The sequence below is a fragment of the Trachurus trachurus genome (genome assembly GCF_905171665.1).
Source record: "Trachurus trachurus genome assembly, chromosome: 15".
Classification (NCBI taxonomy): Eukaryota; Metazoa; Chordata; class Actinopteri; order Carangiformes; family Carangidae; genus Trachurus; species Trachurus trachurus.
The window spans coordinates 23,407,632-23,420,175 of NC_139906.1; the positions used below are offsets into that span (position 1 = coordinate 23,407,632).

At 42.3% G+C, this 12,544-nt stretch overlaps 1 protein-coding gene across 5 annotated transcripts in view; it reads left to right on the top strand.

Annotated features, from left to right (window-relative positions):
* lyst (lysosomal trafficking regulator) overlaps positions 1-12,544 on the top strand; it is a 61,143-nt gene that overhangs the window by 15,490 nt on the left and 33,109 nt on the right. For all 5 annotated transcript variants that reach the window (XM_083987837.1, XM_083987838.1, XM_083987834.1 and 2 more), the window contains 3 exons: positions 2,197-2,395; positions 5,828-5,918; positions 6,783-8,895. In XM_083987837.1, coding sequence (XP_083843963.1) covers positions 2,197-2,395; positions 5,828-5,918; positions 6,783-8,895 — 2,403 coding nt within the window. The remainder of the gene's footprint in view (positions 1-2,196; positions 2,396-5,827; positions 5,919-6,782; positions 8,896-12,544) is intronic.

Genomic DNA, 12,544 nt, shown 5'->3' on the forward strand with positions numbered 1-12,544 from the left:
TGTGCATTAAATTAGATTAAATTAAACATCTCTGTTTTCAACTATTCCTGAGGTTTGTTTGCAAAGTATATGGTCCAACTTCGTAGTGCCATGTCACAGTTAAGCATGGCCATTTTCAGTGTGTATCTCACTGCACTGTTTCAATAGTAATAGTAATACTCGCTTCGTATGTATCTATGTGGTAGAAACTCCTCAGTGACTGCGTTACAAAAGTAAAAGTCAGATCTTAGTGTAGTGAAAATGTCTTGGAAAATCCCATTTATAATAACGTTTTAGCCAATTATTTTTTGGAAACCTTTTGGTCACAATTAGAACTAAGAATAGAACTGCAATAAATAAAAGAGGTAACATCAAATGCAAAAAATGACATGGTTTGTGAATCGTTTTATACACATTTTTATAGAATTAGTTTTGACAGATTTACTGGTTTTGGAAACCTCGCGATGTTAATGAACGACAAGAATAGAATTAGGAATTATAAAAGAATAGAGTTCAAATCAACTATTGTGGGTTTGGAATTCATGGCGATACAAGTTAATTAAAAAAAAAAAAAAAAATCCCAAAACGGTTGTTGTAGTGGAGAGTACAAAGGCGGTTTCTGTGAATGATGGTTGATTGTGGAGGTCTCGCACTGGGCCCTGGGGGCTTGCCAGTGTTCCCAAGGCCAGTCCCCTTGCCATGTGACATCACATGCTTTCATGTGATACGCTGATCTGCCTGCGAAACTGGAAAGCTTCCATTTGAAATTCCAATTTAATGGAATTTGTGCTGCAGAACAGAAAATTCAGTCAGCAGTCGTGTGAGGAGGTATGCAGATACAGGCAGTGGAGCTGCAGTCAGGCTTGGAGCAAACACAAGATGATTGGAATGAGACTGTTTGGCCCAGTAACATTTGGTAAGATGATAATCATCCTATGCTATAGAGACGGGTTTCTGAAATTAATGTTTGTTCTTTTGAAATGAGATTCCTGATGTAGACCTTGTTATCTCAGTTCTTCAGTACCTCACTACTTCCAGAGTTGGTCTGGACCACAGCAGCACCTCAACCACAGAACTGTAAACATGTAAAAGTGAACACTAAATAATTTGGTTACGGTCTGATGGAATGAGTTACGGCTCCGACTTTAGGGCATGAATACTGACAAAATTCACATTGAGCTGTGTTATTGGGATTGTCCTGTAAACGGAGAGTGTGTCTTCAGGGGTCGCGGGAAAGACGTGCAAGGTGTGTCTCCTGGTGAGAGCTACACTTACAGTGGGGGACTCTTAGAGCAACATGTGGTAGTGGCAGGCACAAGCACGCTAGCTTGGAGTCGTGTGTGAATGCTCTTTGCAGCAGAGGTCAGTTTTCTTAGTCACCCTCAAGCTACATGAGTGTAGTTCGTAAGCATTGATGCTAACCTGTATCAGATCAATAAATGCTCTGGTCTTTGCTTATTAAGATGGACTTTGCTAGAACGACCTGGTTCACAGTGTCTTAGGCTTCACCCACCTCACATTACGTCAGTATTCAGCTATTTTCAGTGACGTGATCCTAAGAGAATGGTTAATCCGCTGTTTTCTTGCACTGCCCATTATTACAGATAATCCCACACAAATTTCAGTGTATTTTTCTCTCAACTTCTTTTTCTTTACTTTCTTTGCTTTTTTGGAAATAACTCATATTAGACAATCACACTACCACCTCAGCATAACTTTGGCCAAATGTGTTGTTTGTGCAAACCAAGTGAGTACTAAAACTATTTAGAGAAACCAAGAGATGTGCTATATCTGTATCTGCTTCTTACTGTTTTTTTTCTTTTTGATAATGCTTTTTTTTTTTTTTTTAAACAGATTTTATCTCCCAAGAGATTGAATTAACTGGAACTCCTTAGGATTCATTAACACCAGCATACCTTACATAAATCTGTTTAGCTTACTTTAACTGGCAGGGAATGTCTCTGTTAAAGTTTAAACAGGAAGATGCTACTAAGTGTGTTGTTTTCCTTGTATTTTTAAAGGGGCAATTTGTCTTTTTAGGTCTATGAAAATGACATTTTCATTTACACTATAAATTAAAAAAAACAAAACATACAGGGATGCAAAAATGAGCCCAATTCTATTTCTGCTTATGTGGGATACTCCTAACCCTACAAAGTATTTTGAGTGTGTGTGTGTGTATTGATACACACTGTGTTCAATGTTCTTCTGTTACAGCTCAGACATGAGTGGGGCCAGTAACACACTGGCGAGGGAGTTCCTGACTGATGTACATCAACTATGCAGCGCAGTGGCCCAGAGAGCGGAGGCACGGGAGGAAGATGAAGAGGAGAGTCACATGGTGGCACTGGGCGAGTACCTGGTCCGTGGACGGGGCTTCCTCTTACTCAGCACCCTGGACTCCATCATTGACCAGGTAGGACGAGCTGGCTTCATTCATCCTGTCTCTTGAGGCCAAATCGCACAGTGTGTGTGAGAGAGAATTTATATTGTGATTTTGCGAATGTGAATCCAATTTTGATTATATGCACTTAAAGGACAATTCCGGGCAAATTCAACTCGGGGTTGTATTTTTTTGATATCGTATCGTGACCCTGGCATATCGAAGTGCATCGTTTTGTGAGTTTAAGTGTATCGTCCAATCCCTAGCTTTGAGGGATGTAAACAGCCTAAGCAGCAGAACTTCCATCCGCTCCCATTCTACCGCAAAACAGGAGCAATTAAACTGAAAATCTTAAGATTCCTTCTTTTAGACCTAAAATGTTAGGAAAATACAGCCCCGAGTTGAATTTGCCCGGAATTGTCCTTTAAGTTGTGGTACCAGGTCAAAGAACTTTCCCGTTTTTAACCTCTAGAACTCATGAACTACAGAGAGAAGCTACAGCTCTTGTGATTTCAATTCATGTTTGGTCACAAAAGGATCATTGTCGCACAAGAAAGAAGTAACACAACACAGAACTGAAATTACAAATGCCGATACAGTAGCTGAATTCAGAAATATTCACAATGAGTTGTAGCCAGCTGCTTTTGCTGTATTAAATGCCTTTAACTTTTTCATGCTGCCGTTTAATATCGGCATGACAAATTCAAATTTCTGCACAGAGGCCACAGTGGCCTCAGTTTCAACTGATCTTTGCTTATCAGAAGGAAATTACAGAGTTTGTACAGATACAGTATAATGAACACAACTAAAAGCAACAGAAATTATGCAAACACCAGACAGACGTCAGCTGGTAAGATTAAAGGGATATTAAATGACCACAGAGCAGTAAAACTCAGTAGTAAAAATAGGTTATGCAATGAAGAGATACTTAATAATTATCTACAAACAAGACGTCATTCACTAGAGGATTCTGTTTATTTTACATTTTCAATTTTCCACTGAATTTAATGATCTTTATTCACTTTTTTCTCACGAGGAGATGCTTACATTTCAATCCCAACTTGAACAAGAGAAACTGAATTGCCGTTTTTGTTTCCAGACACTCCTAAGCTTTTGACCCATTTTATTATACCACCACATGGCCAATGTTGTCTTTGTGGTTGGTGTTACTACAGTTTACAGGGTGGCTGAACAGAGCAGGAAATGAGCTCTGCAGTGCCCACATGTTGTTTGATTGCCTGACTGATTGCCGAAAATTCAGTTGTTGCTGCTGCTGCTGCGTGCAAGATGTTGTTGCCGATAAGCACTCCCATTTCAACCGTTTATGTACTACAGTTTTCAATGTTTTAATGAATTATGAATTATATCATCCAATGAACAAACTACTGTATGTCAGTGTTACTCTCTTTTAAAGTGGATATTACACATATGGCGTGGACAGTTTTGTACCATGAGGGGCAAAGTACTCTGTTGGGCTCTGACTGAACCCACTGTCTCCTCTGCCTACACTCTATTGTACCGGTCTGAAGACTTTACAAGTAAAGCCCAGGCTGCAGCACACCCACTATGCTTTTTTATTGATCTGATCTGTGCCTGTTTTGGGGTCAAGTAACAAGTTCAGAGATGCTCTTATCTAGAGTGATGGATGAAGCTTTCACATGACAAGTCAGTCGAGTGCTGCACATAAAAGGTCAATTTGAAACCAGCACAAAGTAGAAAACAATGACCTCTGAGAGGCAGGGCTTGGCCTCATTCTTTGTTTTCCCTGGGTCATCAGGAGGCAAGCTGCATAGCATAGCACAATGTAATAAATTCATGAGGTGTTAAGTGGTTTGTTACTAATAATGTGAAATGAGCTTTAGAGTAAGTGCAACATAAGTCAATAAACAAACTAAATATCCACTAAATTAAAAGTGTCACAGTGTGTCAAGGTCATCAAGGTAGACCGATATCATAAGAATGCAATTTGAGCAAGAAACTAATCGGTCATGGTTTAGCTTTTGATAAAAAGCAATTAACAATCTGTTTTCAAAAGGCTCCAGATGTGATCCTGAGCTCAGTCATTATCATGCCCAACGGTGTCCTTTAAGGACGTAGTAGTCATAATGCTCAGACATGGAGTAACAAATGCATTAGGGGATGAAATATTATAACATTGTGACTCTGAAATTAGCAGTATGAGGCCATTGGGACACTGACACACACATATACACAAACTTGGTATCATTTTTCTTTTTAATTGGAGCTTTCACTCCAGAACTTTAATGCATTCATGTGCATGTGCGTTATCACAAGCTCCAGTTGTGTGTGTCGGTTGTGTGCGTCAGCTGTGGCCTGAATGGAGTCAGGCTTGTAGTGACAATCGGGGTCAGGCACTTCATGAATATTTGTTTATTTGCAGTATAGAAAAAGCACGTGCCGCACAAAACGTGTTTGACTTTTGTGCTGGTTTTGTTCCATCGTGGTGTTAAATACTTTCCTGTGCCACAAAGCACTTTTTAAAAATGTTTTTAAAATGTTTCTTTCTCTTTATTTTGTTTTTGTTTTTTTTACTGGCCAAGCGTTAAATGTCAGACAGCTGTCATCTCTGGGTACATCAGCAACTGAATAATTCATACGGCAAATACTAAAAACCTAATGTTTAAAACTATTATTAAATAGAAGTAAAAGTACTATTCAGTAAAATAACCAGAAGTATCTGGTGAAAAGACGACATGACTGGTGACCTACTTTTATAAGTAAAACATCAGTGTTGTTATTTCCAGCAGCCATTGGTTGTTCATAAACAGAAGAGGTGACAGAGCCATTTACCTTCTCATTCACACTCTGTATCAGAGGTGATCAATCCATGATTAACAGAGCAACACAATGAATAAATGCATAAATATAAGCAGCTGATGATAATACTTTGGAGATCTAGGTAGTGATTATATCTAATTATATGCACTCTGTCAATACACAGCTTATTATACAGTGGAAAAAATATACTGTGTGTTTAGATGGTCACTTGCACAGCCAGTAAGTTGATAATTGTTTTAATTCACACATGAAGCAGCAGGTTGATTGTTTTAATTAACACATGGAGGAGTTGGTTCTCTCTGCGGTGAGGAATGCCCTGCTTAGACATGAGATCCCCCAGGTCTTGGAAGTAAACTTACCATGTAGGTGCAACATTGCTCTGTCCCACTTGCGCAGAAGACCAACTAACTAAATGCACAGAAATAAAATTACTGACTACTAGCTCCTGGTGCTCAAAAGACATTTTTTTAACATTAATTTAATTGAGGTAAAAAGTAGATCTTGGTGTATGATTTCTCTTTTTGTTGAAAATGGTAAAATCCCAAAGGATTGTGTTGTGTGTTGGTGGGAGTGTCCTGATGTGACATCAGAGTGTGACCAAAGGGAGAGGGGCAGGGAGGATTTCCAGGTAACCTCTCTCTGTGTTTTTTTTTTTTGTCCTTTCAGGAGCTGACCTGTCGAGAGGAGCTGCTCACTCTGTTGCTGTCTCTGCTGCCGCTGGTCTGGAAGATTCCTGTGCAAGAGGAAAAAGCCCCAGGTCAGTACCAGCAAATACGTACTTCACTATGCCCTGCTGCGATGGCATGTGACTACACTTCTTACTCCTTATCTGTAGCTAATGATTTCAATTTATATACTTCATTTAATGCTTATAAAAGTAGCTATGCATTACAGCTCTCTGAGATGTGCAGACAGTAGTTTCTTGGAACTGAAGTGAAATGCAAACGTGTTTCATGGGTCAGACATTTATTTATTTATTTTTTTTACATATTTGCTTCATTATTTCTGAAGGCTGTTGGCAGTCTGCCGGCACTAGGTTTGGTGGCTTTATATGAAAGCAATGGAATGTGTGAACATTTGTGATTGTTGACTGTAAATGGTCATTTGTTTGCTCGTCAAGTTACTTATTTTTTATTTATAGTTTTTGTTTTATTTGCTTAACACCGTAAACTGTGTATTGTTCTCATTTGGAGATGGACAAATCAGTTTTAACCATAACAAGTGTCTCTCGTAAGATCAATCTTCCAGTCTTACAAAGATAAGAAGTAAGGAGTTACAGTAGGAGTAAACATGTGGTTGCAGAGGCCTCTGACCTCATGATGACACTGGCATTTGGTACAGTGCTGCTGATCCCCTCTAACATGGACCCTAGACATTTTTACTTTAATTAATTCATACTGACTGAAGACGCTTTACAAACAGCCCATAGCAACTTGACATGCAGCTGAGCTTTATGTTCTGTCTCATACGCTAAAATATGACTCTCTTTGAAATAAAGAATCCAGTGTTTTTTAGGCTAGAAAAGTGACATAAATGGTTATAGACTAATAGTGATTAAACTGTCCAGAAGTTTATATGTGCATCCAGAATAAGACTGACTTATGCTTCTGTGCGTGGACAGATTTCACCCTGCCGTCCCTACTGGAAGTATTTCTTAGCCGGGAGGTGAAGGCCGTCCCTCTCAAAGCAGGACAGAAAGCTGCCGCAGATGAACAGAACTCTGGAAAGAGGTCCCGTGTCGGCAGCGGCACCTGGAAGTCGCGGCGGTCGCGCAGAACGGCGCAGAGGTACTCTGTGAAGGATGCTCGCAAGTCGCAGGTTTCTACCTCAGATTCAGAAGCCAATTCTGAAGACAAAGCCGTCACAGGCCCGGGCGGCGCAAGGACTCGAAGATCGCACGGCTCCACCATCAGGGTGAGCTGTCAGCATCACCGTTCAGAGGCCTCGCAGCTGACATCCACCGCCATCACCGCCACCGCAGACATCATGAGCGCACCATACCCACATCCCCGAGCCCCCGGATCCCAGATGGCAGACACAGAAACCCTGACCGACCCAGCTGCAATATCGATATTCAACCGCATGGAAAACTCCCCCTTTGATCTCTGCCATGTGTTGCTTTCCCTACTGGAGAAGGTGTGTAAGTTTGACATGAGCATCAACCACAACCCGGGCTTGGCGGTCAGCGTCGTTCCAACTCTCACTGAGATCCTGACTGAGTTTGGAGACTGCTGCGGTCCAGGGGGAGGAGGAGGAGGAGGTGGGACGGGGGCAGAAGAGCTTGCTGGAGGCTGGACCGAAGAGCCCATCGCGCTGGTCCAGAGGATGCTGCTACGCACCATCTTGCATCTGATGTCGGTGGATGTGAGTCAGAGCGAAACCCTTCCCGACAGCCTTAGACGCAGCCTGACAGACCTGCTGCGAGCCACGCTGAAGATCCGCAGCTGCTTGGACAGACAGACTAACCCTTTTGCCCCCCGGCCCAAGAAGACCCTACAGGAAGTCCAGGAGGACTTTTCATTTTCCCGCTACCGCCACAGGGCGCTCCTGCTACCAGAGCTTTTAGAGGGAGTACTGCAAGTGCTGCTGGGTTGCCTGCAGGCTTCCACGCCCAACCCCTTTTTCTTTAGCCAGGCGCTAGAGCTCATCCACGAATTCGTCCAGCACCGCGGTCTGGAGCTGTTCGAGGCCACGGTGCTGCGTCTGGAGGGGCTCGGCAGGACAAGAGATTCGGAAGTGGGCGGAGAGGCTTCGGAGAGGCTACGAGGTCTCATCGCAGGCGTCTTCAAGATCATCAGCGCTGTCAAGAAGGCCAAGTCAGAGCAGCTGCATCAGTCCGTGTGCGCCCGACGCCGTCACCGCCGCTGCGAGTATTCACACTTCCTGCATCACCACAGAGACCTGTCGGGTTTGCCCGTCTCTGCTTTCAAGCAGGCAGCTAGACGCAACCCCTTTGAAGAGGATGGAGACGGCAAGGAAGGGATGGAGGGTGATGCGGTGCGTTACCCCGAGCGCTGCTGCTGCCTGGCTGCCTGTTCTCACCAATGTCTGCGCCTTTTGCAGCGCCTCTCCCCCAGCGGCCCGGCCGTCCTGCAGGTACTTGCCGGGGTTCAGGCCGTCGGAATCTGCTGTTGTATGGACCCTCGCTCGGTTGTAGGACCCCTGCTGCATGCCTTCCAAGCTCCCGGGCTGCGTAGTTATCAGTCTCATGTTCTCAGTGTCCTGGGGAGACTGATCTTAGACCAGCTCGGTGGCGGCCAGCCCTCAGAGAAAGCCAAACTGGCCTCCTGTAACATCTGCACTCTGGACAGCAGTCAGCTGCCAGGCCTGGAGGAAACCCTGCAGCAAGGGGAGCCTTCAGCCATCTCCACCAGTCTGTGCTACCGCTCCCAGGGGATTCTGCCGAGCGGAGGGGGGGCAGAGGACATGTTGTGGAAGTGGAACGCTCTGGAGGCCTATCAAGAGCTGGTGTTCGGTGAGGACTGGCAGCTGAGCCAGCAGATAGCTGGCCATGTGTGCCACCTGACCCTGCGGGGCAACGCTATAGTGCAGTGGCAACTCTACACACACATCTTCAACCCTGTGCTGCAGAGAGGGGTGGAGCTGGCCCACCATGCCCAGCAGCTGGGGGTTTCCACTGTCTGCGCTCAGGTCTGCAGCTATCACACACAGTGCCTGCCTGTGGAGATACTACTCATATATCTGCAAACATTACCTGCCCTCCTCAAATCAAGGTGAGCTGTTTTACCGTTTCAGACACTGTATGTTTTTCTTCATCCCTAATTATCTGTCCTTTTTCAGTGGTTGTCTTATGATTGTGCCATTGTGTTTACATGTAACATTTTAGGTAGAAAGATGTGTCCAAAACTGTCCACAAATATCAAAGTTCTTTAGTCAAGTATGCATCATTATCAAAATGTAGTGTTTACTGTATGCTAATCTCTCAGTCCAGGTGTTGTAGCAGATTTCTCCCTCACAGCAAATATAATCAGCCAGCACAAAGAAAGAAACCCAATCTGCTTGAATGTTGTTTGTCATTAGATCTTTTCTCTCCAGGTCATTGCTAATTGATGCTAATCAATAATTGATCACAGCTTTGTGAGCTGAGTCTTTATGTAACGCTGTGATGAGTACAGTAGCCTGGCAAACACAGGTGTGCTGCTGGTAGTGACCGTGGATACATTTAACAAAGGCTGAAGTCAATTCATATAATACTATAATACTTTATTGATAAAGTTTTACTTTTTGCTTTGCTCATGATGAAATCAGATCATGATCAGACGATTATGGACTTGTCTGCTTTGAGGCAATCCAGACATTGTCCGTGTCTACTCTTCGTGTGTGTTTGTCTGTCCAAATGGTAAAACTGGTGGCCTGTGTCTCTGCTCCAGCCCAATGCCTGCTGTGATAGTTTCCCCCTGCCACCACGAGCAGGATCTCTGGGTATAGAAATATAGCGAATTGGATTCTTTGAGGCGTTCTGTCAGCAGCGGGCTGATAGGTTTCCTTATTAAAATTCAGAGTATGCTTTTCTGCTCTCTGTGGGTTTGATTGGCATTCAGTCTTTATAGCCAGGATGTTTTTCATCTCTGCCTTTTCAAAAGACTCTTTTGGAAACAATTTTAGGTCCTAATGTTTATGTATAAGGCAACATTTTTTGAGATGATGACAAAGTGGTTGTACCAGTGATACACATTTGAATACCCCCTTTGTTTCATTTATTACTGATGACAAGACTGTTAATTCTATTATAGCATACAAATAGGGTATTGGTAGCAGCAGTATCTACAGCTATCTAGTAGCTATAGAAGAGTAATGTCTTGTTCCGGCTCTAAGAATTACATTTGCAGCTTTTCATTGTTTAACACCTTAAAAAAAACTCATTATGGTAAACAGTGGTAGCTCAGATGTGTACATTGCATTGCTACTGTGAATGTTCAACAGACACATTTTCAGCCAGGGACAGTGGCAACCGGATCGCACTGTTGAATGGCAAGGTCAAAAAGTTAAGGCTGATTCTTGCATATGATCACTCTCATTGGCCTAAACCATACAGCTCCATCTGCTGGGCTATTTCCATTTTGAAGTTTTTTGTTTTGTTCTTTTTGTTAGGTTTTGTGTTTTTTTTCTTCTTCCAAATATATGGGCAGATTGAATAACCTGAAATGAAATTATTATTTTTCTGGTTAAAAGGGTTATTTAGCATAGAAGTGAATAAAGAAGAAAAATGCATCCATCAATTATGTGCTCCCTTAGGTTGTATTTGATGTGCACATTTATTACTGAAGTATGGATGGATATTTTAGTTCTAAAGAATCTCCAGAGTGAAATAAATCTCACTCTTTTCCCCCCTCTTCCATCTCAGGCTTCTTCCAAACTGTCAAATTAAAAGTCAGCTTTCATCAACTTCAAAGTTTCTCCATGCAGCAGATGTAACATTTTCAAACAGTTTATTTTCTGCCTAAGGTCCAGAAGTAGCTTGTATCTTCATGTAGGCCTATATGTCGTATAGTTGGCCATATGCACATTCTATACTGGTCTAAATGAACATCTAGTTGTCATGTTGTTGGTCAAATTGTTTAGAGGACCAGGTAATTTATGACCTACATGCATGGTATTCTCGCAGAGCAAGGAACAGTTACGTAAGCTCGAATGTAATGGTCATTTTAAGCTTTGCAGAGGCTGCCATGTGAGGGAGAAAACGACCAAACAATCATTTGGTCGTTGTTAAGTGGTGTCACAAACTCAAGAAGTGTATTGAATTGCTGTGGTTAACGTGATAACCTTTTATTTTTGAATCTTAACCAAAATGGGTCAGCTAATACTACAGAACTCTATGTCCCTTTTTTATAGTGTACACATTGATTTAAAAGCATGCCAACTGGAAAACTTGTTGTTGCAAGATAATCTAAAAGACAAGAAATCTTTTCAGAGCTGCTCTTCATTTGAACATCTTACCAGCCTTGTCATCATTTGCACTGCCCCTGCTGCTTTCTGCATAACAGAACTGCAAATTTTTCAGATGAGAGCATTAAATATGCAGGCTAATGAATTGTCATCCTGATGGACTTGCACACCACTAATGAAAAGAGGAAATGTTCTGAAAAAGCAAAATCAATCATCTCTACATTAATTTGGAGAAAGGCCATAGAAAGGGTTTGAATTAGAGAAAAAAATCAGCAAGTTAATAATCTATTAAATTTATCTATTTCATGCACCGAGCTCAAACCTTCAAATGAACATCTGTTTCAAGTCCTTATCGTAGCGGGTATACAGGGCCATGGTGAGATGAATGTGTTTTTATTTTAGTCATGTGTAATAGCAGCACATCCCTAGAGGGTGTTGTTTGTGTCACCAAATGCAGATTTAACCTTGACTTGGAGGTGACACAATTTATTATTTACCACTGCCTCAATGGCATTTGTATCTCAGCAGTAAACAAATTTAAAAGGGGGTAGCTTCGGCTTTGTTTCGCTGACTAAACGAATGATTCACATTCAGATAACTTTGACCGAGCAACGTCAAAAAATCATTTCTGTCCCATTATGTCAAAGAGACACACAACAATAATCACAAAGCAAACGCGATATATGAAGTAGGCTAATTTGTCATGTTGATCGAAGTTGACTTATTAAATTTCTCGCAGTTCTCTGGAGCAAACAATATCTGCAACCTGATAAGAATAAGTGAAATAAATGATGGACAGACTGTGAAGGGGACTGTGTGTTGGCAATGGCTTTCCCCTGGACTGACTGACTTTGTGATCATTTGTTAGATTGAGTTCACATGTCCTTCTTTTGGTTGTCCTTTCCTGGCCTCTCTCCTAAGAGGCACAACCATGGCTATATTCATCCTGGGCATAATGTTATCTAGATGAATGGCACATTGCATTAAATGAGAACTATGCAAGTCCGGTCGCTTTTCCTCTGTTTCGCTAACCTTCCTACTGGCCATGTGCATTTGTTCACAATAAAGCTGCCGAGAAAGCAATCGATAGGGGAGTTCATAATGTTATATATCATATACAATGTTACAATGTGTATATTTGTGTAGTCTTATCTTGTCACAAACAAGAGATTATGGCTTAGAGGGCGCGTTTGTGTTGCGGTGCTGCAGAGACGAGAGCTGGGGCGGCGGTGCTGATCTTGCAACGTTGTTTTTCAGCCAAGAGACGCTACTTTGAAGGCAGAGAGCCTCCATTCTCCCTTGTAACAAGTTACCTTAATTAAACATCTTAAGAGTAATTGTAATGGTTAAATAAATGACATGTAACCTGTTACAGGGAGAATGGAGGCTTTCTGCCTTCCACCTAGCGCCTCTTGGCTGAAAACCAACCTTGTAAGATCAGAGCCTCCGACCCGGTGTCCCAGCTCTCGTCTCTGC